Source organism: Arachis hypogaea, chromosome 1, assembly GCF_003086295.3.
Source record: "Arachis hypogaea cultivar Tifrunner chromosome 1, arahy.Tifrunner.gnm2.J5K5, whole genome shotgun sequence".
NCBI classification, from domain to species: Eukaryota; Viridiplantae; Streptophyta; class Magnoliopsida; order Fabales; family Fabaceae; genus Arachis; species Arachis hypogaea.
This window is the reverse complement of record NC_092036.1, coordinates 97,080,423-97,104,173: the sequence shown is the minus strand read 5'-3', so window position 1 is coordinate 97,104,173 and position 23,751 is coordinate 97,080,423. Positions and strand designations below refer to the sequence as shown.

Genomic DNA, 23,751 nt, shown 5'->3' with positions numbered 1-23,751 from the left:
TTGGTTAGGAATTCTATAATAGGATTCTTCTAAAATGCCAAATTACCAACGGATGCAAATGCAATATGGGTGGCGTTGGTGCTAAAATTTGTAAGTGCAAAGAAGATCAAAAACCTTCGGCTAATTAATATGGTTGGATGTGTGTATAAGGTGCTAGATTTGGTGAAAGAGACAGAGTGCATTTGTAAAGGGACGGAAAAATACACGATGGAGCACTCATAGCATGTGAAACGACTGACGCACAAGAAGGCGGTAATTATCAAACTAGATTTTCAAAATAGTTTTGTAGATATCGTGTTACAAAAGATAGACTTTGGTCATAGATGGAGGGTATGAGTGCAGGAATGTGTAAGTACAGCATCTATGTCGGTTTTAATTAATGAGTCACCGTCCAAGCCGTTCAAGATGGAGAGAGGTATAAGACAAGGAGATTCTCTATCTCCATTTTTGTTTGTTCTTGTTGATGTGTTGCATTGGATGGTGGGAGAGGTAGTTAGGAACGAACGCATATCTCTACTACTGGTTGGGAGAGATAATATAGAACTGTCTCATCTACAGTTTGCAAATACACTATTTTGTTCTGCCCTCCAAAGATGGAGACAATTTTGAATTATAAGAGACTTTTGCGATGTTTTGAGCTTATGTCTAGCCTGACAATTAATTTTGACAAGTCAAATTTGATATCGGTTAATTGCGAGCCGGAGTTGGGGGCAAATATGTGTGGGTTGCTAGGGTGCATAGAAGTCGTTCTACCCGTGAGATACTTTGGGATTTTTTTAGGAGCAAACCATCGACCGATGAAGATCTGAAAACCAATTATAGATAAGGTGGAAGAGAAGCTTAGTCTCTAGAAAGCAAAGGTACTCAACAAAGTTGGAAAGTTAGTCCTTATCAAGTCTGTGCTCAATAGCTTGCCGGTTTACTATCTTAATTTATATAAGATGTCAAAGGCGGTTGCAGAGAAGTTGATAGCATAGCAAAGGAGATTTGTATGGAGTAGAGAGGACGGAAATAATGGTATGCCTTTTGTTAAATGGAAAGTGATATAGGCGCAAAAAAAGTTAGGTGGTTTGGGAGTGCGAGATGCGGTGACTAGGAATATAACGATTCTATTTCAGTGGTGGTGGTGTTTTTTAAAGGAGGATTGTTCATTATAGAAAAAGATTATATGCTCTTGTAATAGTTTGGATCTTAATATAATGTTATCAAATCAAACTCTACCATCAAAAGGGGTCCGTGCAAACATATTTATCAGTTAAATTTCGAAGAACAACGGTGAAAGACAAGATGATTAGTGGGCTCTCTATGGAAATAAGGGATGGAAGAAGAACTCGATTTTGGGAAGACAATTGGTTATAAGGTGGGCCTTGAAAGGAAGTTTTTCGAAACTTTTTTCTATTTCAAACTAATAAGGATCTGTCATAAGAGACTGTGGGTTTTGGGATGGATTATAATGGATATGAATTTCAATCAAAGAAAATAGTTGTTTCAATAGGAGTTTGCACTTGTCAACCAACTTCATGAAAGGTTAAGGTTAGATAAACTATCAACTGGTAGAGATGATGTAGTTGTGTGAAAATTTGATAAAAAAAATGTATTTTTTCTACTAATTTCTTCGTATAGGTGTTGAAATTAGAGACTATTTTAGAGGAAGTCACAAGTTATAGCTTCACTAGTGCAATTTAGATAAGGTTGGTCCCGACAAAAATCGAGCTTTTTATATGATTTGTCTTAGTGAAAAGGGTAAATACTAAAGAGCGTTTAAATTTTTCTAGGAGTCATTTATTAAAATGATAATACCTGTATTCTATGTAAAAAAATAAATAAAACGTATTCATTATTTATTTTTTTACTGTAAGTTTAGTTGATAAGTGTGGTGCGTGTGATTGACATATTATGATAAAGTATGGGTTATTCGGAGTATAATCAAATAATTATTTGAAAGTTGGACAATGGACAAGAGTGCATGACAAAAAATATGAAAAGAAAAAGTAGCTGATTAGTTTTTTTTTACTGTAATTTGGACTATTTAGCTAGAACCAAACGTGAGAATATTTAAAAAAAAACATTGAAGACATAAAAAAGAAGTCATTTCTAAATTATAAGGAATAGTATAGTGATGATCTATATAATTGTTAATGCGAATGTCAAAAATAAAAATTGATTGATTGTATATATTTTCCTTAGCTTTGTTGTGTGTGTCGTCGTGTTCGTTGAGCTGCTCCACTTTTCTCTGTTTAGCTTTCTTTGTTAAAAAAAAAAAAACATTCTAATGATCTCAGTGGGAAAAAGAAAAAATGAGATACTGAGAAAGGCAATGCCAGATGGGTGGCAACTGGCAAGCATGAAGTAGTATTTAGCATTTTTTTGGGACGTGAATCAGTATTTAGCACTAATCACTATCCTCTTTACCTGATAGGTGGGCTTGGGCCCAAGCCAATTATAAATGCATAAAGTTGTAAATAGGGTATTCGAAGGCGATTAGTATTTTTTTAGTGGGGTGAACTTCTACCCAATAGTGTAGTATGTTTTTTGTTATTGGGCTACAATGGGCTAGTTATTGGGCTCCTGTTTTAACAATGGAACTTCGTATTGGGGTTGTAATTTCATGGAAACCTAATCGAAAATTTGCGTCAGTGGAAATTTGATTGAAAAGATAAAAAAGAGAACTATCCAACTCAAGCATTTTAAGCAGAAAATCCAAAATATAACTAATCTATTTTCTTTACAAAAAAATTAAACCAAAAAAAAAATCTTAAAACCAGAGAGACTTTTAGTATTTTTAACATAATAGTTAAAATTTTGATTTAATTTTTAAAATTTTTTGATATTACGATTTTAAATGAGTCAATTGATTTTATAAAATTTTTACTAGATTTGACAATTCTATAATTTAAATCTTGTTAAAATTTTATATTTTACGTACTTAATTTATTTTTTCAATTTCACATAAAATATCGATTTTTTCTATTTTGAATTTTAACGTTATATCCAAATTTTCAATTTCTAATACAATTAAATAATATAAATTAATCCTATAATATTATTTTAGTATTTTTTAAAATAGCCTTCCAAAATTGTTTTGTTCTTTTAAAACTTAATTATAAAAGGGTATTAGAGTGTTTTTGAAGGTTGAAATTTATAATTTTTACTATAACTAAACATTTATTATAAAGGATATTTTAGTCTTTTAATTTTTATTCAAAAAAAAATATTTTAGTGTCTTTAAAACATAAAATAAGGGTATTCTAGTCTTTTTAATATTAGATTAAAATTTATAATTCTAATACAATTGAAAATTTAGGTGCAATCAACTTCATGTGAAATTGATAGTTAAGAGTCATTAAATAATTTGAATGATTTGACTAAATTTTTATCTAACAGTTCTTAATGATCAACTTGATCTAAAATTGACTGCACTTGAATTTTTACCATCAAATAATCTTAAGAGTAAAGTGACTATTATGTTTTCAAATATTTCGATTTCGGACTAATTAATCTTTGAAGAAAAAAAAGTACCAATTAAGTCCTCCACAATAACAAATGGTGGACATCTATATCTTTCTATCAATAGATAGTGTGAAACGAAACAGAGTTGTCCATATATTTCATTATGTAAACTAGTGCGCGTGTCCCGTGCCACATGAGCATTGTAAATTGATAGAAGAACATAGCGTATCTATCGTTTGTTATCTTAAAAGATCAAATTGATATTTTTTTTTATTTCAGGGATATAATTATTACTTTACTCTAATCTTAATTAATCCTATAAAAATAATTTAGTCATTTTAAAACTAATGATTAAAAGATATTTTAAAACTTTTAATATAAATAACAAGAGTATTTTTGTATTTTTAAAAATAATGGTAAATTAGTCTTCTACTCTCTTCAAATAAACTATGTGAAAAATTTTAGCTTTTTCATAATCAAATTCAAATTTTAATTTCTAATCCAATTAAACATCCTTAAACCTAAAAGATATTTTAGTCCTTTTAAAATTAATACCAAAAGATTAGTTTTAAAATTAAAGAGGTGATTTCATTCATTTAAAATAAAATAAACTAAGAATATTTTAGTTTTTTTGAAAGGTGGTGTGGTGGAAGTGGACGCCATTGAAAGATATGAGAATCGTAAGGAGCTTAGAATTGCAGAGTCCAAAAAATCGTAATCAGAATCGTAATCGTAATCGTATTCCCAATCATTGAGGAAGGGAGCTTCCAAATCCGAATTCGAATGGCGAACCAGTCATCTTCATCTTCGTGCCCTATCCTCTGCGCTTCTTTCAACCAGGACCACACGTACGTACTCTTTCTTTCTTCCAATTCAATCCCTTTCGTTCTCAACTCAACTCTCCCTCTCGCTAATTTCAACATTCTTTGCTGCAGTTGCTTCGCAATTGGCACCAGAGATGGATTCAGAATATTTGATACCAATTCAGGAAGGCTCTGCTACCAAAGATGTAGAGCTCCAAACTCCATGAATATTTCAATTTTTACATGCCCTGCTATCTTCTTAAATATTTATGGTTATTTTTCGATCTCGTAGTTGTTGGAGGTTTTGTTATTGTTGAGATGTTGTTCAGCTCAAGTCTTCTTGCTATTGTTGGAGCTGGTGATAAGGTAGTTGCTTTTCTTCGTTGTTTTGTGTGAGGGTTTTAATTTAGCTTTCTCTGTGATCTGATTGTCTTCATTGGTCCGAGTGATGCAGCCATCTCTGTCCCCACGCCGTCTCTGTTTATTTAATACAACCACTTCTGCTGCTCTTAGGGAATTGAACTTTCTAACTTCAATACTTGCTGTTCGCATGAATAGACAAAGGTAAAAGTCTCTACTTTCCTACCTTTTTCCTATTTTATTCTGTATTGTTTTGTTTTGCTTTATTTTGTTTTGTTTTGTGTATGAATTCATGATTTACTCTTGCTAAAATGTTATGGGAGAATTCTTGGGCATCAAGTGCTCATCAAAGATCGTTGCGATGGTTTTCAATGAAGTTGAGTACTACTGAAGTTGTTGCTTGAACTCTGATCTCTTTTTATGAATATTTGATTACAGCATTGTGTCGTTTTCTCGATATTCACCATCACACTGCTTTTGTTTCTTGTGTATACTTAATAGTTGCACTCCTACTCTTTGGGTTGTGTATATGTATGAACTACAAATCCGATAATCAATAAAATGATTCCACTTTTTTCAATTATTTTAATTTACTATACTAGATAATTGGAATGGTAAGAGTACTATTCATTCTAGCCCACAATTATTTCCTGATTGATTATACTTTCAGACTGGAATCTAGATAACCAATGACCCAATCAGCATAATTCATTCGTCGCTAAGAATAATCCCATCTCTCTGTTTCTTTCCAACGCAGACTCGTTGTCATTTTACAAGACAAAGCTTATATATATGAATTAAATAGCCTCAAAATCTTGGAGACTATTGACACAGTGCCAAACATTAAAGGTGAGGCTGGAATTAATACTTGATGAGATTCCATTCAATCAGGAGAGTTTGTGCTAAGCACTACTTTTGCAGTGGTTGCATGTTTGATTTTCATAAATTGTGTTCTTGCATATATATCATTGTCAGCACTGAAAATGACAACGTAGGACCTGCGCATTTTAATATCCTGTATTATCCATAAACTTTTCTGGAAAAACTTTCTTCACAGGGATATGCGCATTTTCCACTTCTTTGGATGCTTGCTATTTGGCTCTTCCTGCTAGCACCACCAAAGGATCTGCATTGTTGTATAATGTCATGGATCGTCACTTACACTGTGAGGTTATGGCATAAACTTGGCTTTCTTAATTGTGCTGTATAATAATAAAACAAAATGGCTTTGTTACTATAATATTTGTCAGTGGGTTTGATTTTTAAGTTCATCCCAGTAAATGATCTTCATTTTCTTAACACATGGCCATGCTGTTTTCCTTTCAAGGGCATAACTGCCTCTTTTTTTTTGTATTTTTTTCATAGTAGTTAGTACTAGATATAAATTGATATGCATGTTTATATATTTTACTTATTGTGATGTGCATTATTGTTGAACCTAAAATACAGATTGAGGCTCATCGTTCACCACTGGTTGCAATGATTCTTTCATCAAATGGAATGTATATAGCCACAGCTTCCGAGCAAGGAACCATAATCAGAGTTCATTTGGTTTCAGATGCAACAAAGGTGAACAATAAAATTTTATGCTATTTGAAACCACTTCCAATATGAATTTGGTTACTTAATGTGTAGAATCTAATATCTCTTAGCAGTCATATAGCTTTCGAAGGGGGTCTTATCCATCGACTATTTATTCTTTGTCATTTGGGCCGTCAAAGCAGCTTCCGGATATTCTTGCAGCCTCGAGTTCTTCTGGTTCTGTTCATGTTTTTACTCTTGCACATGCTTCACAACCAAGGTGAGAATTATAGTTTAAAATATACAATTATTCTTCACTTGTTGTTAGTTGTTACTTTCTGTTGTAATACATATTATTAATGTTAACAAGCCAACATATCACCAAGGCTTGGGTTGCTTCAAAACACTAAAGATTAGGCTAAGCTTTTTTTAAATTGAACGCTTGGTCATACTAATGTGGACACGCCAAAAGAATAAGAGAAGCCAAACACTGAAAGCTTCAGCATAATGTCTTTGAACTCTTGATATTCCCAAACAATCATCTGAGATTATCTTGGCGATGATCAGATGTGTCCAACCTTCTCTGTATTACACTTAAGTTTCCGTATATTTTTGCAGACTCAAGAGATCGAGTAGTATTCTTGGATCAATTATTCCTGATGCTGTAAGCGATGTGCTCGATCCTGCTTTTCATCATGTACTTCATAATGTTGTTCCTGCAGGGATCAAAAGGTGAAGTATTTTGAGGCTAAGCAACTAGGTTCATTACTCAATAAAACTTTAAATTGGCCTATATTAACATTGGCAATATTTCATATTATCCTTAATTTCCCGAAGAGCTTCAAATTTTCAAACATTCTAACGTTTCAGCTCTGTGAAATCTGCTGTTTCTCATACAGTTATGCTGTAATTCGCAAGGTTGATAATGTCACTGACTCCTCAACATCTGAACTTTTAGCTTGTAGGTGAGTGCCTTGTTAGTTGTTCAGGTCGACCTGGCAATATCTTTTTTATTTGATGTCCCTGTCTCCCCTGGTATTTATTGTTTGCTTTTGACATGTGCTCTAAGACTGAGTTTTGACCTTCATCTTAAACAGAGATCCTGCAAATGTCTTGTAGTTTTTAATCTGATTGCTTATAATTCTTAGCTTGATAAACCTCTCAAATCTATAAGCTGCTGTTCCGTTGCACGAGGTTTATTGTAATGCTTTTTGTACAACTTTTGATAGGACTTAATAGTCTTTCTTGGTCATGGAGGACTAATACTATAATGGTCTGAGGTTCTGTAGGTAGTTCTTAACAAATTCCTTATATATAATAAGACAAACTATGGTCAGTTAGATGAAAATCAAGGCTTAGAACTATTTAAGTAGCTATATAGTATAGTCACTTCAAACTAATTGTTCATTGAACTGAATGTGGAATCCAATTGTTAACAATTTCTGCCTTTCCCAAGTTTCAATTAATTCATGGTACCTATATGCTTGCTGAACTATTGACATCTCCAATTTTCCAGGGCCATTATGTCTGTAATAACATATAACGGTCAGTTCAAGGAATACAACTTAAGCGTTGATGCCCACAATGATCTAACTTGGTCTCTGGGACGTGAATTCAATCTTTTGACAGTGACTCTGGACAAGGCTGTCATTTCATGAGTGGCAAATAGTGGATGCATGTTAGCATCATACAGTTAGAAGAATAACTTGAACTACCCTTGCCGCTCTTTTTCTATCCAAGGAAACAGTCTACATTTGCTGACATGACTGTGTTATAACATATATGGAGGAATTAACGTTGTAAATTTGTTCTATTTTTCCTCCCAAAAAATGTATATTCTCATTTTTCTGAGATACAACTCGGTCGCAGCTGATGATATGTTGTATTTATGCAGTATAGAACTATTTATAATAAAGAATTTTACTGGTCTCAATTAGCGAAATATGGCGTCAGTGCCTCCATTCAATCTAAGTATAGTTATTTGGTTACATCCCATGGTTAATGTTGTTAACCTTTGGTCTAAAGCTCTAATGTAAAGATTTGAATCTTTTTGTTAAATCATGTGAAAGGAATTCAAGTGATGATTAAACAAAAAGGTGTACAATGTATTGATGTTTACCCAACAATCGCATTTAGAAGAAAAAAAAAAGGAGCGCTTACAAATTAGAGATTGTTTTATTTTACACGAAAGTAAAAGTGTAAAACTCGACTAAAATACAACTAGTTCTCATAATAACTGGAAATTACAGAGCGACCGCATCAGTTTTGAATATTTCTGTTGGTTACCTAACTAGGTGTACACTCGAACAATACAAAAACCTATCTAGTTCTTGTCTTGACGAACTTAGGCCTGGATGCTTTCTTCTCCATCTTTTCCCTCTTCTTGCGGGTCTTTTCATCTTCATATGGTTCCTGATTCACAAAATGCAATACAATATAGAAATGAGACTGGTCCTTTTCGTGGTCTAAAAGTGAAAAATGAACCAAAATAGAAGAATGGCTCCACTTCCACCTACTCAAAACTAGGCGGGGAATCCTGGTTTTTGCAACGATAGTTGCATTATTCTAGACTAGAAGAATACTCGGAAGGAACAAAGAAGTTTGGATCCAAAACAAATTAAGAACGTGAAAATACCTCTGAACGTCCTGGCAAAAACCCTTTAATGAAGCCAAAAGATTGGTATGCTCCAAAAGCTGGTATCTGCATAGTGTCAAGAGATGAGCAACTGTCACTGACTCCAATCTTAAGTATGCTGTATCCTCTTATCAATGCCTGAATATGGATCTTACCACAAGATATGTGTACCAAAATTTTCCAGAGATGATAGACATAACTTGCACAAAGCATGTTATGTAGATAACATCATGTAAATAGCTGCAAAAGATGAGCTACAGTTAAGAATATATACCATACATAAACTTAGAGATAGCATAAAATGTTCAGAAAAGGCAACCACCATTATGAAAATGTGGTCCATTGAATGGAAATCCAAAGAAGGGGAGGGTGTGACAAGTGATAACTTTCACATAACGATGAGAACAACAAATTGACAAGGTTTTTACCAGTGCCAATCCCAAACAAATTAATATTTAAGAGCATGATACCAAAGACAAAGACATACCCACAAACTCCACCAGTAGTCATATCAAAACCACCATCTAAAAGTTCACCATCGTCATCATAACTTGGCGTCGCCATCTTAGCAAGTTGTTTATATGGTATAAAATATGCCAGAGATGTCACAATTAGTCCAATCCAGTGCTTCCAGGTGAATGTGGAATGGAAGAACAACATCCTCACTAATACATAGATTACCTGTTAATTAATTGATTAATTACCCCATCAATAATCAACATACTAAGGAAAAATAACTCATTTGAGTTCATATCACTAATCTAAACCCCTTACTCTAAATTTCATCAATTAGCCATTAGATTCTATACAATTAAAATCTATACAAACAAAAAAGCCAAGTTCTGCAGAGGCATGCAAAGAAAGAAACAAAATCGACCGAGAAAGGAACCCTAGCATAGAAAATCCAAAATCAGAATTGAAGAGAGTGTTAAAGAACAAGATAGCGTACGTTGCAGGCTATGATAACTTGGCGAAGCCTAGCCATGTGACGAGCGTTCTCTTCCTTGCGTTTCTTAGCGCCTTGATTCGCCATTTCTCTCTTCTCTCCGATCTCTTTCGAATCAGTTTCCGCTACCAAGGTGACGTGTGTGTGGTGCAGTTCTGCATCTGCTTAAGCTCCTTTTTTTTTTTTGGTCAAAGCTTCAACTGTTTGGTTGGTAGAGCGACGGAGCTTCAGTATTGGGCCTAGTTTAGGCCCATTTCTGTTAAACTGGGCTCGAAAATTGAAAGTTAGTAGCCCAATAGGCTTACAGTACTTAAAAAGTTAAGACCCCTCGGCTTCTGATTTTGCTATTTCGTGCGTGAGAATGAGTTCAAGTGAAGCACGTTTTTTGTTCCTGACCAAAAACCAGATTTTTTGGGCGCTACCAGTAAGGGACAAGGGTGGTGGTGGGGATTAGATTGGATTAGATTAAATTTGGATCCACGTAACATTACATTAACGAAAGCGATTGAAAGGTTCCAAGCATAATAGTGCAAACAGAAAAATCTAAATCCTTGCACCATGGAGGATTCGTGCATTTGTTTAGTTTTGATTACGTGTACAAGTTGTAGGAATATTATCTTGGATTCTTGGATTCCAAACCCTATGACCTACTACAAGGTACAAACGATTGGAGTTTGCAACTTTTATTAATCAGTGAAGATTACTGTTCACCACATGAAATGCAGGTTTGTGGGGGAATAAAATCACGAGCTTAAAACTTGGATATTCGTAAACAAATTGAATAATTCTAGTACTGCTCTTGTACTCTTCATAGGAAAAGCAAAATTCATTCTGCTACACACTTTTCACTTTAAATAAATAAATGAAACTTGAAAGATATAAAAACGTGTATTCAATGTTTGCTTTGATTAATTGAATTCCCGATTTGTAATCCTCTCCAACTTCGAACAACTTTACTCGAGCAATGTTTTTCAATATATATATAAAGTCAAGGTAAAAAAAAAAAATATTAATTTCTTTAATTTGTTGATGCCAAAAACCAGTTCATTGGCGAGTTAAACCCCAAAATGGTCTCTGAGATTGGCGTTTTGCACTGAAATCGTCCCTGAGATTCCAATTGCACCAATTACGTCCCTGAGATTGAAAAAAATGCACCATAGTAGTCCCTAACCCATTTTCCATTAACGACGTGATGACATGGCATGATGACGTGGACGGTAAGTGACACGTATCACTTCATGATTTGGCCACGTGTAATGGTAGGATGATGTGGTGACCAGTGACACGTGGCATGCTGACGTGGATAGTTGTGCCACGTGTCACAATGTTATTTGGCCACGTGTTCAGTAATGCCACGTGTCGCAACAGTATTCGTCCACGTGTCATCCATTATGCCATCGTTGTATATGCACCAAATTAGTCCCTCACTTTGCATTAAGTGACTCATTTTAGTCCCTGAAATTGAATGACGTGCACCAAACTAGTCCCTTCACCAATTTTTTCTCATTTTTTTTTTAAATTTAAAATTTTAATATCTTGGATACACTAATTTCAATTCTACTTTTTCATATATGTTTAAATACAAGTGCTTTTATAAAAAAATTTAAAATTTTAGTTTTAATTATATAATTTTTTTAATAATTTAATATTGGTAAATTTTGTAATATATAAGTATGTTATTATAAAAAAAATAATTATATGATTGATTAGACACATTTTTTCATAAAAAAACATGTGTTTTTAACAAGAAATTAATAATTAAAATAAATATTTTTTCTTATGAAATACACATTTTCGTTATGTATAAATGAGCTAGATTGAAGGCACTTCAACCACCCTCACTACCACTTTTTATCTCTGCAGTCTAGACGAAAGAGGTCAGAGATGATAATGAGGGAAGCTTGAAATGCCTTCACGTCAACTCCAAGACGGCGGCTATTAGAGGTATCCGCAAGAAAAAAAATATTTTATAAAAGTACTGAAAGAGGTTGGAGATGGTAGTGAAGATGCTTGAAAAGCCTTCACGTTAACTCCAAGTCGGCAATTAGGGTATTCGCAAGAGAAAAAATATTTTATAAAAACACTTTTATTTGAAGAACGTGTGAAAAAATAGAATTGAAATTAATGCATTAAAAAATACTGAGAATTTTGAATTTATAGAAAAAAAATGAGAAAAAATTGGTGAAGGGACTAGTTTGGTGCACGACATTCAATTTCAGAGACTAAAATAAGTCACTTAATGCAAAGTGAAGGACTAATTTGGTGCATATACAACGATGGCATAATGGATGACACGTGGACGAATACTGTTGCGACACGTGGCACTAGTGGACACGTGGCCAAATAACATTGTGACACGTGGCATGCTGACGTGGATAATTGTGCCACGTGTCACTTACAGTCCACGTCATCATCCATGTCATCACGTCGTTAATGGAAAATGGGTCAGGGACTACTATGGTGCATTTTTTTTCAATCTCAGGGACGTAATTGGTGCAATTGGAATCTCAGGGACGATTTCAGTGCAAAACGCCAATCTCAAGGACCGTTTTGGGGTTTAACTCGTTCATTGGCCCACGTGGAAGAGATACCTCCATGAATTTATAACTATTTCTTTTTTAAATAAAAGTCATGGGCTCTATTATTGTAGGAATAAAGTATATTTTAGAAAGAGATGGCAAACAAGTTGTATTATTTAGAAATACCATTAAGCAAACAAAATTAAAACATGGATGTTAAATGAAAAAGTAACGGAATATAAGCATTTAAAAGCTCAGACAATGAATTCCATCAACAATCTTCAATGTATGGTAAAACACTATGGTTAGTAAAAATACACACATTGATATACCCAGACCCAACACAAAAGAGGAATGGGATCATGGATTAGTGGGGCCAGCGCAGAATAAAAACAATTACATGATAAAGAATAAGACATGAAAAGAAAAATTATACAAAATTATTTGACGGGAGACATAAAAAAATAAATTAAAAAAACGAGGGAAATATATTCCTTGGAGTGGATAGATAGATAGAACAAAAAAAAAAGGAACGATAAAGACCGGAGCTTAAAGAAAAGAGGGTCCATGCTCCATAACCTGAGTTGGTTGAGAATTGAAGCATGTTTTGCTGCAACCCTCTGAGGTAGCAAGTAGCAAATACCCAAATCAGCAACACCGTCTCTTCTCTGAATTTTTGAGTCAAACACTAAAATAATAATAACGAAGAAAAACAGAGCAGGTTGATAAGGCTCAGATCACAGCCATCGAGGGAAGGAGCCTCTCGTATCAGTCTCAGTATCAATATCAATATTCATATCCCCTTTCTCTTTCTCTCTTTTCGCGTGTTTCGCACTCTACTTCTTCTTCTTCTTCCTTCAGGCACGCTCGCTTCTTCTTATTCCTATTTTTTTTACCCTTCATTTCGCGTCATGTTGGAAATGCCGTTTATTCATTGTTAAAATCCGAATTACTTTTATGATTCATGCATGCGTTTACAATTATTTGATCCAAATCAGTTTTGTACTCTGCTGAATATTCTTCCAATTCGACTTTTATTTTATTCATATGTAATCTTTTAGTGACAGTCAAATTATAAATCAAGCTTCTTTTTCTTTTATTTTTCCCCTCTCTCAAAGAAGATGAAAACTTTCGCTTCTATGCGTATGAGAAATCGTTATGATTCGAGATAAAATGATCACTAATTTGTAATTAGTTAAAATATGTAATTTTCAGGAATTCTTTGCTTCTTTCTGAGGGTTGCTGTTCTCAATTGGAGTTGAGAGTGGTTGAAGAAGATGACAAGCTTGGCTCGTTCTCTTCGCCGGTTGCGACCGGCGGTAATTTGGATCGCTGATTTAGTTGCAGAAACACCACATCAATTGCAGAAGACCTCTCATATTCATAGTTCATGTCACAGAGTTCTTAATCCTGCTCAAACCAACTTGTTCAAGAACCATTCATTCACCGCATCCACAAGAGCTATCTCAGTTCACGCTGCAAAACTCACCAATGGAGGTTCGCCTTTCCTTTTTGATCTTGATTTTTTTCCGTGTGCTGTATTGGTTAGAGCTTGAAAATCCTCTGTGCCCTTATTGATTTGTATTGGAAGTTGTTGTTTTCAGCTGCAGAAACAAATAGAGCAGGGCCTCTTGTGGAGTATGAACGAAGAATCTGTAGCGGCGAGCTAGTAGATGGTGATAGATGCCAGGTATAAATATAGCTCATCATCTTAATTCCTAAATTTCCTTAGGAAAATTTGTTTAATGGTTAAATGCTATTAGATAGAATTTTATTAGTGGTTTTCTCACATAATCTTGTTATCCTTTTTTAAAACATGTTTAATGAGTTTAGATCTTTGGGCAGGTAGTAACCTTGACGGAACTTCAGAGACTTTATGACGAGCTTGTTCAGTCTGCGGATGAATGCCAATTGGATCGCAATGTGGAAAAACCTGTAAGGTATACTTTTCTATTTTACTAGTATTTATTTGTTTGTTTACCATGTCTGTTCAAATTTGCAGTTTTTACCCCCTACCTTCGCATCATGTTCTGAGTTCTAAAGAATGATTATGTCTGCAGGAGTGGCTGGTTGTGGTCTCGTTTGCTGTCACATCCTTCTCATTCACCAGTAAAGGGTCTGTATCTGTATGGAGGAGTGGGTACTGGTAAAACTATGCTGATGGACCTTTTCTTTGATCAATTGTGAGTTTGACATTAATTCCTTCTCCATTGGCTCCTTTTTTTTTTATTCTTTAAAAAAAGCTACATTGAAATCTCATATTCTTCAAGTCTAACTATAGGAAGATTAAAACATTTTAAGAAGATTTTATTGATGTGTGCTTTTATGAGGATCAACCTTGTCATCTGATCTCTTGACTGTTTTTTTAAGAATTCTTCAGGCCCTCTAATTGGAGGAAAAAGAGGATCCATTTTCATGACTTCATGTTAAAAGTACATGGCCTATTACAAGTAAGTTTACTGTGCCTGCTAATTGTGGAAGCTATAACTGAATTGTATTTCTTGTGTGGTTCTTGTCGATGAGAAATCTTTACTTTCTGTAAGGGAAGTGCCAATATTATGTATGATTTTTGGGTAAGAATCTTAAAGAGGCACAGAAGAGATCGATTCTTTGAGCATTCATTGATTCTGTTGTCTGTTACTGGAATGATGTTATCTTTATATGCATGAAGGTAGCTTTTCTTAAATTTCTTATTGTTTATCCTTGTAGAAGCATAAGGGTTTATCAGATCCGCTTGAGGTTGTTGCAGGGGAAATTTCTGAGGAAGCCATTTTGTTATGTCTTGATGAATTTATGGTAAATTTGTCAATCTAATATTTATTTCCATTGGCAACTGATCTGCATATTGTGCTTCAATGACTTGAGATTGTTTGTTTTTCTGAAAAGGTAACAGATGTTGCTGATGCATTGATACTAAATCGCTTGTTTAAACATTTGTTTAGCAAAGGCATTGTAAGTAATATTACCATGTAACTGCCTCTCTATAATATCATTTATGCAGTTGTTGCCTATATATTTTCTCAAAATTTCAAATTTCTGACATGCTTGGATACAATTATAGATTCTAGTTGCCACTTCGAATCGTGCACCAGATAATCTATATGAGGGAGGATTGCAGAGGGATCTCTTTTTGCCATTCATTGCGACATTGAAGGTGTGCTTCTAAATGTTTCCTCAGTTGAGAGTAATGTCATATTGGCTTCTCTTAAGCTTTCACCATGTTGCATATTAGCCTGAAATATTAGACTCAATGAAATCAATGTTTTAGAATTTAAACCATGTCAATGCTAGCATGAACCAAATTCAATTGTGGTTTCAGCAACAGTTAAATTGAGGAATGACTGTCTGTTTTTCCAGAAGTAAAGAATTAAGTGCACATCTGAGCATCAGTAATTTTTTTCTAATATACATATACTGATGCAGGAAAGATGTGTAATACATGAGATCGGTTCATCAATTGACTACCGCAAAATGACTTCAGTATGAGTCCCAAACTCTTTTATGTAGATTTATCTGGTATTGATCTCAAGTCATTAGATTTATTTTAATTTGATTTTTTGTCTATTTGACTGCAGGGTGAAGAAGGATTCTACTTCATTGGCACAGATTCATCTGCCTTTCTTAAGCAAAAGTTTCAGCAGTTAGTCGGAGAAGGAACAGCTACTCCCAAAGAAGTGGAAGTAGTGATGGGAAGGAAACTGAAAGTATGTGCTAAATTCTATACTGCAGAGATACACACATATACACAGAACATGCTTACTACTATTATCAATCTTACTCTGTTTTAACTTTTTCATCAGGTTCCATTGGGAGCTAATGGATGTGCCTATTTTACTTTTGAGGAACTTTGTGACAGGCCTCTTGCTGCTGCAGACTATTTGGGATTATTCAGTAAGCAATATCTGCTCAAGTGGAGTTTCTCATGCATATATCTTTCATGTCCCACCAAAAGACCTTGGATTTGGTTCTGTTGTTTATTAGGAATTCCAAATATGGTTGAAAAAAATTATTTCAGTTTTGAATTTGGTAGAAATCGAATAAAAATCTTTTCTTTTTTTGGGAAATACATTCATTTTCTTCCATTGTGAGAGTTTTTCTTACCACTTTGAATACTTCTTATCCTTCATACTTTTGCAGAATTGCCACCATATATTAAACCCATCAATCAATCTTATACAGAATGTCTTGTTTTGTTTACACAGAGAACTTTCACACATTAGCACTGGAAGGCATCCCAATTTTCGGGCTTCAAAATAAATCAGCTGCACATAGATTTGTCACATTAATTGATGTAAGTGTTGTTTCATGTTAAAACTTTGCCTTTTGTGAGCGATTGTTAAATTTTATCAACGTTTTGCATTTAATTGTATGTTCTGCTCAATACAAGAGTCATAACAGCTAGCTATATAGCAGCCACTTGCCCTGTTTGCTCTGATGTACAGATTCCTGGTTCGTTCTTAAAATGTTGAAGAATTTTTAAGAATTTGAATCTTATGCCACCTTGTTGAGTCATGGGGTGGTAGCTAATCATATGCATTTGTATTAACTTCTATAATTCATTCTCTTGCATGGCAGAGTAGAACAAGAATTATGCTTTGTTTTGTTGGGATTTACAGGTTACATATGAGAACAAAGCGAGGCTATTGTGTACAGCTGAAGGAAGCCCTCAAGAGCTTTTTGAAAAAATAGTAACAATATCAGAGGCTAAACAAATGGCACCCAGGACCGCTTCAAGATCACAGAAAAGTGATGTCTCCGACCTTTGTGTAGACAATGAACTCGGATTTGCCAAAGACCGTACTATTAGTAGGTATGATACAACTCTGTAAGAAACTCAAGCAAGCAATATGATCTACTATTCCTGTCTCAAGTAGTGCTAGTTGAAAGCTCTCATCTAAAACACTTTTGACATCAGGAACAGCCAAGAAAATAAAGAGGGAAGGAAATGGAACATCAAAAATAAAACTCCCACCAAGAACTACCACTGTATTTGTTTCAATGCCTGATAATGACATAAATTTGATGCAGATTGACAGAGATTAACAGCAAGGAATACTTGGAACAGCATGCTGCCATGTTGGCTGAAAAGAAAGTCGACCAAGGAAGAATGGATCAGGATGCCGTTGAAGCTTGATGAAAGAGGATTCAAAACCTCCGAAAGTTCAGTTCCTTTAAAATTGTTGTATCATATGTTGAGTGCAAACGGGATAAAATGATGAGTATTGGTTCCGACACAACAAAAAATTTTTTAAAAAAGGAAGCACCCATCAGCAGGCCGTTTAGTTTAGTACCTGCACAGCCAGGGATGTTTTAGTTAGCATAAGAGTTACAAGCATTGCTAAAAAAATAATGTGCAATTGAATGGTTCATTATAAAATTTCAAATAATTCCTTATACAATTCAACAGTTCTCTACCAGTTAATTCAGCCATCGATTTTTATTATGTCGTACTGTTTATTATTCTCGACACTCATTGCGGAGCCGAAGGCTGTAGCCTCGTTAGAAGACCGATGATCATTTTTGCCTTAACTATTTTGAGTCCCGAAGCATTTTTCCTAGTTCCTGTAATAAAGAATGCATTTGTTGCACGAATTGTTTTCGCATGTTTCCTAGTTCCTGTAATGAGGATACAACTTCGTAACCTTTTTTCTTAGATGTTAAGTTTTTATTTATGAAAATTTACAAGAGATTTGCCAGATTAAGAGTTGAACATATCCGCATTTTTTACGACTAATATATGTTGCAATTTGCAGCAACATTTCAGATTCAGTGAGTATATAAATAAACATTAGCCGACCCAAAGCCCTAACCATGTCAGAATATGCAAGGATTTAGTTACTAGACGACAAAAGACCCCTCATAAGTTAACCCATGCTATAATCCACCAGTGAAATCGTCATGTTTGACCTCGTACTAGGACTTGGTAGCACTTCTGGTTAATGATTATTGATTGCAAGTTCCTGTGGATCGACAGCAGTTGCCATCTACGAGTTGCGATCATAGAAAAAATGAATGACATGTTAATGATGGAACATCCAATCCATCTAAACAATGAAGTGCTGATATGAATTTTCATCAATCATAAACAACTAATGCAGGAACCTTATCATTAGTTTTTTTTTTTTTCATGCTAAGATGAAACCCTGACAGCCTTTAGAAATAAAACGCTTTTCTATAAACGGAGCAATTTTACTGATTTATTTTCCATTAAAAACAGCATACCCGAGTTTGTTAGAAACGCCCAGATATTGGGGAAATCAAGAACAAAAGAATTAAACTGAATGGAAGTGACTGCTGCAACAAGTATCTCCTGTTTGCACCTCCATAATGGAACACTTAGTTCAATTGCCGCCGCCATTACACCGGCAATAGTAGAACCACGGAATGCCACTCAGTTTGAATGATTCTGAGGACTAGCTCATCAGGTATTAAACAAACTTGATGGAATCTGAGTAGAAGAAAGGACAAGCAACGAGTTATTGTAAGAAAATGTATGAGGAAGCAAGAATATTCTTCATGTAAAAAAGAGCATGATGATGTTAATTGTCCAGTGAAATAATGAAGTTTAGGGAGAAAAATTGGATTACCTTCACGTGATGAGGCATAATCTTGACATCATATGGAACATGAAGCCAAGCTTCAGTTGAATGGAGAAGAAAATTCTCCGGCTTACTGGTATAAACATCTGCATACTGATGAATGTTATAAGCAAAAGCAGATTCCTGACCTGTACTAGTCAGGAATGTTGCTCCAAAAGACTTGTTAAACATCGTCTTCATCATATTGCGTGCTTTTTGCCTTTCCCCATTAAGTTCTTCCAGAAGTAAATTGCAAGACGAGGTTCTCATACTATTAGCCGCAGTTGCATGCAACTTACCTAGTAATTCTTGTATTATATGAAACTTGGCCTGCATAGAAGCATAAAATGTTGGGAGATTCAAGATTTAGATGAAGAAAAGCAATTAAACTCACATTGTCAACTTATATAGCACTCATGTTTCGAATTATGGACCTTTCTGTCATAACCATAAGAGACAAGACTATTCATTTCTACCTTTTCTTGGTCATATGTCCTAAAAAGAATGAAACACAAGAAATAAAGTCAATACTCAATAGTAACCAAGTCTGAAAAATACCTGTTCCCAACGGTAATTATCTCCATTCTGTATGCGTATTTCATTCTGCATTATTAATGAAACACCCCATATAAATGTCCATTCTTCTTATGTTTACTATGCCATGCATCAATACCTCAAGAAGAAATATATAAACTCAAAAAATATTCTTCAGGAATAGAGTCACTATACAAAAAATGGTAATTGTCAAACTTAATTGTACTAAACTTTTTGGTAACTGTAACTTGCAGGGGTTCTGAAAATAATGACAGGATATTAAAATATCTACATGAAAAATGAATTACATAGCAGATATACCTCCAGTTCATGGATGATAGCAGCTGTGCGCCAACCTGCCTTTGAGGGACCTCTCAGGTCGCTAAATAGATGATCTCCAAAATATATCACCTATGGTAAAATATGAATTTTGGCTTTCTAGAAGCTAAATGTAAAAAAATCTTCATATTTATTCTATAAAATCTGATTGTGAACAAAAAGTCTAGTAAATAAAAATTACTACACAGCACGGCATATCAAACATCAAATGAATTATACCTCTGGGCCCTTCCACTTTGTTATTTGGAGAAAGGATTTGAGGCATCCATGATAATATATTTTGTTTGGAAGAAATTTCTCGACTTTGGTAAAAGTTAATTTGTCCTTCTCCATGTCATAACAACTGCACGGAATTGCCAACAATCAGGAGCTGTAGAAAGAATTCAAGAATATATGACTTCAAGTGTCAAAGAGATGTGAAAAGAAACTGAAGAAAAAAGGAAAGTAAAACTTTTCAAAAGAAAATGATCTTCATGATGGGATGAGAAAAATACTTGAAGAACCAAATACATTTCTCCTCAATAAGAAGCTTTAAGTTATAAAATAAAAACCAAGAACAGTACAGCAAAGGACAAAAATTATACTCAAATGGATACAGACCGGAATGGATGATCAGATGTATAAAACTGTGGTTTATTAGCCTTAGCAATCACAACATCAAACAGTTCCATCCAGGAGTCTCTACAATCCATAGAATCCTAATCAACGTTCAAAAAAAAAAAAAGAAAATTATGGACAAATACAAGAAGTGAATACACACAACTAAGGAACTGCAAATAAAAAATTTATTAAACAAAACAAAGAGAGACCGATAACCATCTGAGCAACATGTGCCCTACAGATCACTCCAAGTCTCCAACATAGTAAAGTCCCTCCCACTTATAAATTTATTTTCAAGCATTTCAATGAATATCTTCTCATTGAAAAGAATAATTGGATCTAAGTCATATAGATAAACCAGGCCGTAGTCAATGGCTACGTTTGGGACAAGTAGAGAACTTCTGTACATGGTCATCAAAACCAACAATAAACATAGACGCTTACTCAATCTTTTCCCCTGATGAAGAGTTGAAAGAAATAACAGCAAATATAAGAAAAATATAAGAATACAAGATCCATCTAAAGCATATGTGCATTATTATAGGCTCAGTAAATAAAGAAGAGCATAGCTTCCCTGTTCTCTAGAATTTACTGATGTAACATATTTATCTTCACAACCAACTATAATGAAATAGCTCTTGCATCAGAAATAAGGTGTAAAATGAAACTATGTGTGGTTGCATCTTCACTTTAGACTCTTTCATTATCTGATGTAGACTATGACTTCCTAAGAAAATACCTGTAACATAAAACGCATTCCTCCATCCACAAAGTAATAAGGAGAATTAGTCAACAAGAAAAGCTTCTTGCCCTTCTCCCTTAGCATCTTAAGAAAACTCAACATCGTCCCCTGAGTTACTCACACACAAATGAATAACAGTTACAAAATCTAAACAACATGGGGAAAAATAAATAAATAAGAAGAAAAAATACTAGACCACAAAATCGTATTGTAGACCACTTAGGGTGGTTATTGGAAACATTCTTGGACGTTAGTTAACGTAAATGTGAAAAACGGCTTGAACATACATTTTTAACTAAGTATCTATGTGGATCAGAGAGAATTCCTCTGTGAACCCGGCCACTCCGGTGGACATGATCAATTGCCCGAATCACGTCTTCATATATGTAGGAAGCATCAAATTCTAGCTTGGCATCAACAAAGTATTGCACTATATCTGCAAGGAGGCATGCCTACAAAGCGACATTATAAACAATCAGATCTCAACCTAAGGTTTGATGGTGGGAAGTGTCTGCATTAGACAGCAGACTGCTGCAGGAAAAGCAGAGAGAATCAGTAATGGAGTTCTTTCAACTGAATTTAGAGATTTGGGTGGATCAACTACTATAGTCCTATTGAGTTGGCCCTTACAACTGCAATTCACGATAAGAAAAGTTCCATTAAAAATTGAGCATATTCCTCCTCTAAGTAAATATTTGCCTATATACTGTTGAAATATGCATATTCAGAGAAATGATAATCATCTATGACACAAGAGAATTACAAGAACCATTCAGCCATTCACTAGGTCAAAGGTCCAATACCTGACTATACTAAAGCTCCTCTAGTCATATACTTCATAATAATTACTGGAGGACAGAATGAGAGGGAACTAACCTCACTGAAGCAGAAGAAATCCATCAAACCAACAAGTGATCGAGCTTGATCGCGACCAATATGTCGTGTTCCATATACATCACGAATTTCCCTTCGGCTTAGCTGTAAATTATTGGAAGGAAAGAAATCTATGTAAAGAAAATATTTTGCTGGTAATATTTTACTTTGGCTATAATGGACAAGATATGTCAAAGAAAACTAGCAACAGCAATTCATGAGAAGGTTTTAAGTAATTAAATAGCAAAAGCAGCTAATACGATGCATACATGTGCCTAACAAAACATAAGAATGAGCAGCAAATACCCTGCGTCGACCAAAATAACATCCATCTGGCTCAATTGACCCGAAGAAATCCAGCTTCATTAGGCACCCTTTAGACTTATCATAGTATAAGCCTCGAATGGGGAAACTTGGATCATACTTGAATTCCATGCAAATCTCAGGATACCTAAGCTGAAAGAAGTAACCACATGATTAAAAACCAACAGAAAAACAAATAGCACAAGTGAATTGGGTTGGAGCTAACCTCATTCACCATGTACTCCTTGGCCAAGTCATATATCAAAGTCTGCAAGGCAGATGAGTAATGTGCCAATGTGTAATCGTAGTCAAAACCATAAACTTGCAATTTGTCCAATCTCAAGCTCTTATTCACGTATATGCCTAATCCAATTCAAACAAAATAACAGTTCAACTCAATATGAGCCATTACACAGAGTATAAAGATATAAGATAATACAAAGACAGAAACAAAAGATCAATATTCGCAACCAAACCACACGTGGAAGCAAGCAATGAACTGACCTTTGGGATTCATTTTGGGCATTTCTTTGAGGGCATCGGGAATCCTTTGAAAGCTCTGTTTGGCAGATTCGAATTCGCGGCGGAGCGCTGCAATCTCCACATCGGGAAGCAACTCATCGTGTTTCGAGTCCGAATGACACTGTTTGGGCGAATCAACAACGCCATAGCTTCGAGAGCTTCCGCAAATCCCTATAGCATATACGTAAGGCTCGATCTCAGCTCGGTGTTTTGATGAAACGCGAGTTTTGGCAGAGAAGAAACATAGAACAATATGGAAATGAAGTGAAATGGAAAAACAAGAATGAGAGTAAAGAAGAGGACCTTGGTGGTGTAGAGAAGATGAAAGCAGCGTAGTCTAGGATGAAAGAAGGAAATAGAAAAAAAAGAGTAGTGTTAAGAGTGTTAGTATGAGAAATAAATAGTAATAATGGTATAGAGAGAGAGAGAGAGAGAGATTAGTACGTGGTGGTGTATAGAGGAAGGGAATAGAAGGAGATTTCGGAGACGAAAGCGAAGAGAGGCCATTGGGGGAGGTGAGTGAGTAGAAAACCGCCAATGTCCGTAGAAGAGAGAGAAGTGCCCTTCTTTTTACGCGCCTTCCCAAGTTTCAACGGCGGCAATGTGAATCCTATCAAGTATAAACTATAAACGCACTCGGTACCCTGTGTGATAATCACTTTCTTTTTTTTTTCCCTATTCACTTTAACCATATAGATTAGTTAACTATAAAAAATTGTTCCCTGTATTGAATTAAACTATACGAATAATATGAAAGAAAAAAGGGAAAAACGTGCAGTGAAACTAAATATTTTTATGTTTCCTTTTTTTATATGAGAGAAAGGATATTCGAAGTTTTACATATAGAAAAATTATACTTTTGAATTATAATTTATTAGTATTTTTATATTTTTTTAAAACGAATAACACCAAAATATATATTTTAATGTTTTAAAACATAATATTTTTAAGAATATTTTAACTCTATTCTTATAAAAAAAAACCTAATTTCTATATACAATATCTTGTATTAGATATTAATTTATT

At 34.6% G+C, this 23,751-nt stretch overlaps 4 protein-coding genes across 7 annotated transcripts; 2 read left to right on the top strand and 2 right to left on the bottom strand.

Moving 5' to 3' along the window:
- Positions 1-3,931: 3,931 nt before the first annotated feature.
- Positions 3,932-8,076, top strand: LOC112699391 (autophagy-related protein 18b). Its single transcript, XM_025751704.3, has 11 exons — positions 3,932-4,298; positions 4,386-4,459; positions 4,546-4,619; positions 4,708-4,817; positions 5,371-5,462; positions 5,671-5,783; positions 6,063-6,182; positions 6,269-6,414; positions 6,753-6,866; positions 7,034-7,099; positions 7,651-8,076. Exons 1-11 carry the CDS (start codon positions 4,234-4,236, stop codon positions 7,790-7,792), a joined length of 1,116 nt encoding a protein of 371 aa, XP_025607489.1. The 5' UTR covers positions 3,932-4,233; the 3' UTR covers positions 7,793-8,076.
- A 166-nt stretch (positions 8,077-8,242) lies between these two features.
- On the bottom strand, positions 8,243-10,095 carry LOC112699422 (uncharacterized). Its single transcript, XM_025751707.3, has 5 exons — positions 9,719-10,095; positions 9,257-9,450; positions 8,925-9,009; positions 8,770-8,835; positions 8,243-8,546 (listed from the first exon to the last, which is right to left on the bottom strand). Exons 1-5 carry the CDS (start codon positions 9,800-9,802, stop codon positions 8,454-8,456), a joined length of 522 nt encoding a protein of 173 aa, XP_025607492.1. The 5' UTR covers positions 9,803-10,095; the 3' UTR covers positions 8,243-8,453.
- Positions 10,096-12,731: 2,636 nt separating this feature from the next.
- LOC112699364 (uncharacterized) lies at positions 12,732-17,633 on the top strand. Of its 3 annotated transcripts, none has more exons than XM_025751702.3 (15): positions 12,732-13,095; positions 13,450-13,731; positions 13,839-13,924; positions 14,080-14,174; positions 14,295-14,417; positions 14,615-14,684; positions 14,944-15,030; positions 15,121-15,186; positions 15,296-15,388; positions 15,658-15,714; positions 15,810-15,938; positions 16,035-16,125; positions 16,437-16,525; positions 16,851-17,044; positions 17,263-17,633. In XM_025751702.3, exons 2-15 carry the CDS (start codon positions 13,512-13,514, stop codon positions 17,366-17,368), a joined length of 1,506 nt encoding a protein of 501 aa, XP_025607487.1. In that variant the 5' UTR covers positions 12,732-13,095; positions 13,450-13,511; the 3' UTR covers positions 17,369-17,633. The 3 variants fall into 3 exon arrangements, with proteins under 3 accessions (XP_025607487.1, XP_072056241.1, XP_025607488.1); XM_072200140.1 differs by having other exon boundaries at positions 17,150-17,633; XM_025751703.3 differs by lacking the exon at positions 15,658-15,714.
- LOC112699338 (uncharacterized) lies at positions 16,771-23,346 on the bottom strand. 2 transcript variants are annotated; one of them, XM_025751700.3, is made up of 16 exons: positions 23,170-23,346; positions 23,029-23,062; positions 22,708-22,896; positions 22,430-22,566; positions 22,207-22,356; positions 21,904-22,005; positions 21,315-21,479; positions 21,025-21,135; positions 20,286-20,383; positions 19,905-20,028; positions 19,668-19,757; positions 19,371-19,415; positions 18,822-19,142; positions 18,457-18,682; positions 17,650-18,218; positions 16,771-17,525 (listed from the first exon to the last, which is right to left on the bottom strand). In XM_025751700.3, exons 1-14 carry the CDS (start codon positions 23,230-23,232, stop codon positions 18,656-18,658), a joined length of 1,656 nt encoding a protein of 551 aa, XP_025607485.1. In that variant the 5' UTR covers positions 23,233-23,346; the 3' UTR covers positions 16,771-17,525; positions 17,650-18,218; positions 18,457-18,655. The 2 variants fall into 2 exon arrangements, with proteins under 2 accessions (XP_025607485.1, XP_072056236.1); XM_072200135.1 differs by lacking the exon at positions 17,650-18,218.
- Positions 23,347-23,751: the final 405 nt, after the last annotated feature.

Excerpts from the sequence above, each read along its gene's own strand:
- LOC112699391 (XM_025751704.3), top strand. The coding sequence starts at position 4,234 with ATGGCGAACCAGTCATCTTCATCTTCGTGCCCTATCCTCTGCGCTTCT. Across the intron at positions 4,620-4,707 it reads TTGTTGGAGCTGGTGATAAG|CCATCTCTGTCCCCACGCCG; the intron begins GTAGTTGCTTTT and ends CGAGTGATGCAG. Across the intron at positions 6,183-6,268 it reads TGGTTTCAGATGCAACAAAG|TCATATAGCTTTCGAAGGGG; the intron begins GTGAACAATAAA and ends ATCTCTTAGCAG.
- LOC112699422 (XM_025751707.3), bottom strand. The coding sequence starts at position 9,802 with ATGGCGAATCAAGGCGCTAAGAAACGCAAGGAAGAGAACGCTCGTCAC. Across the intron at positions 9,451-9,718 it reads AAGTTATCATAGCCTGCAAC|GTAATCTATGTATTAGTGAG; the intron begins GTACGCTATCTT and ends ATTAATTAACAG. Across the intron at positions 9,010-9,256 it reads ACTACTGGTGGAGTTTGTGG|CTATTTACATGATGTTATCT; the intron begins GTATGTCTTTGT and ends CATCTTTTGCAG.
- LOC112699338 (XM_025751700.3), bottom strand. The coding sequence starts at position 23,232 with ATGGCCTCTCTTCGCTTTCGTCTCCGAAATCTCCTTCTATTCCCTTCC. Across the intron at positions 21,136-21,314 it reads ATAGATACTTAGTTAAAAAT|GGGACGATGTTGAGTTTTCT; the intron begins GTATGTTCAAGC and ends TGAGTAACTCAG. Across the intron at positions 19,416-19,667 it reads CTATCATCCATGAACTGGAG|AATGAAATACGCATACAGAA; the intron begins GTATATCTGCTA and ends TTAATAATGCAG.
- LOC112699364 (XM_025751702.3), top strand. The coding sequence starts at position 13,512 with ATGACAAGCTTGGCTCGTTCTCTTCGCCGGTTGCGACCGGCGGTAATT. Across the intron at positions 15,715-15,809 it reads ACTACCGCAAAATGACTTCA|GGTGAAGAAGGATTCTACTT; the intron begins GTATGAGTCCCA and ends ATTTGACTGCAG. Across the intron at positions 17,045-17,262 it reads AAAGACCGTACTATTAGTAG|ATTGACAGAGATTAACAGCA; the intron begins GTATGATACAAC and ends AATTTGATGCAG.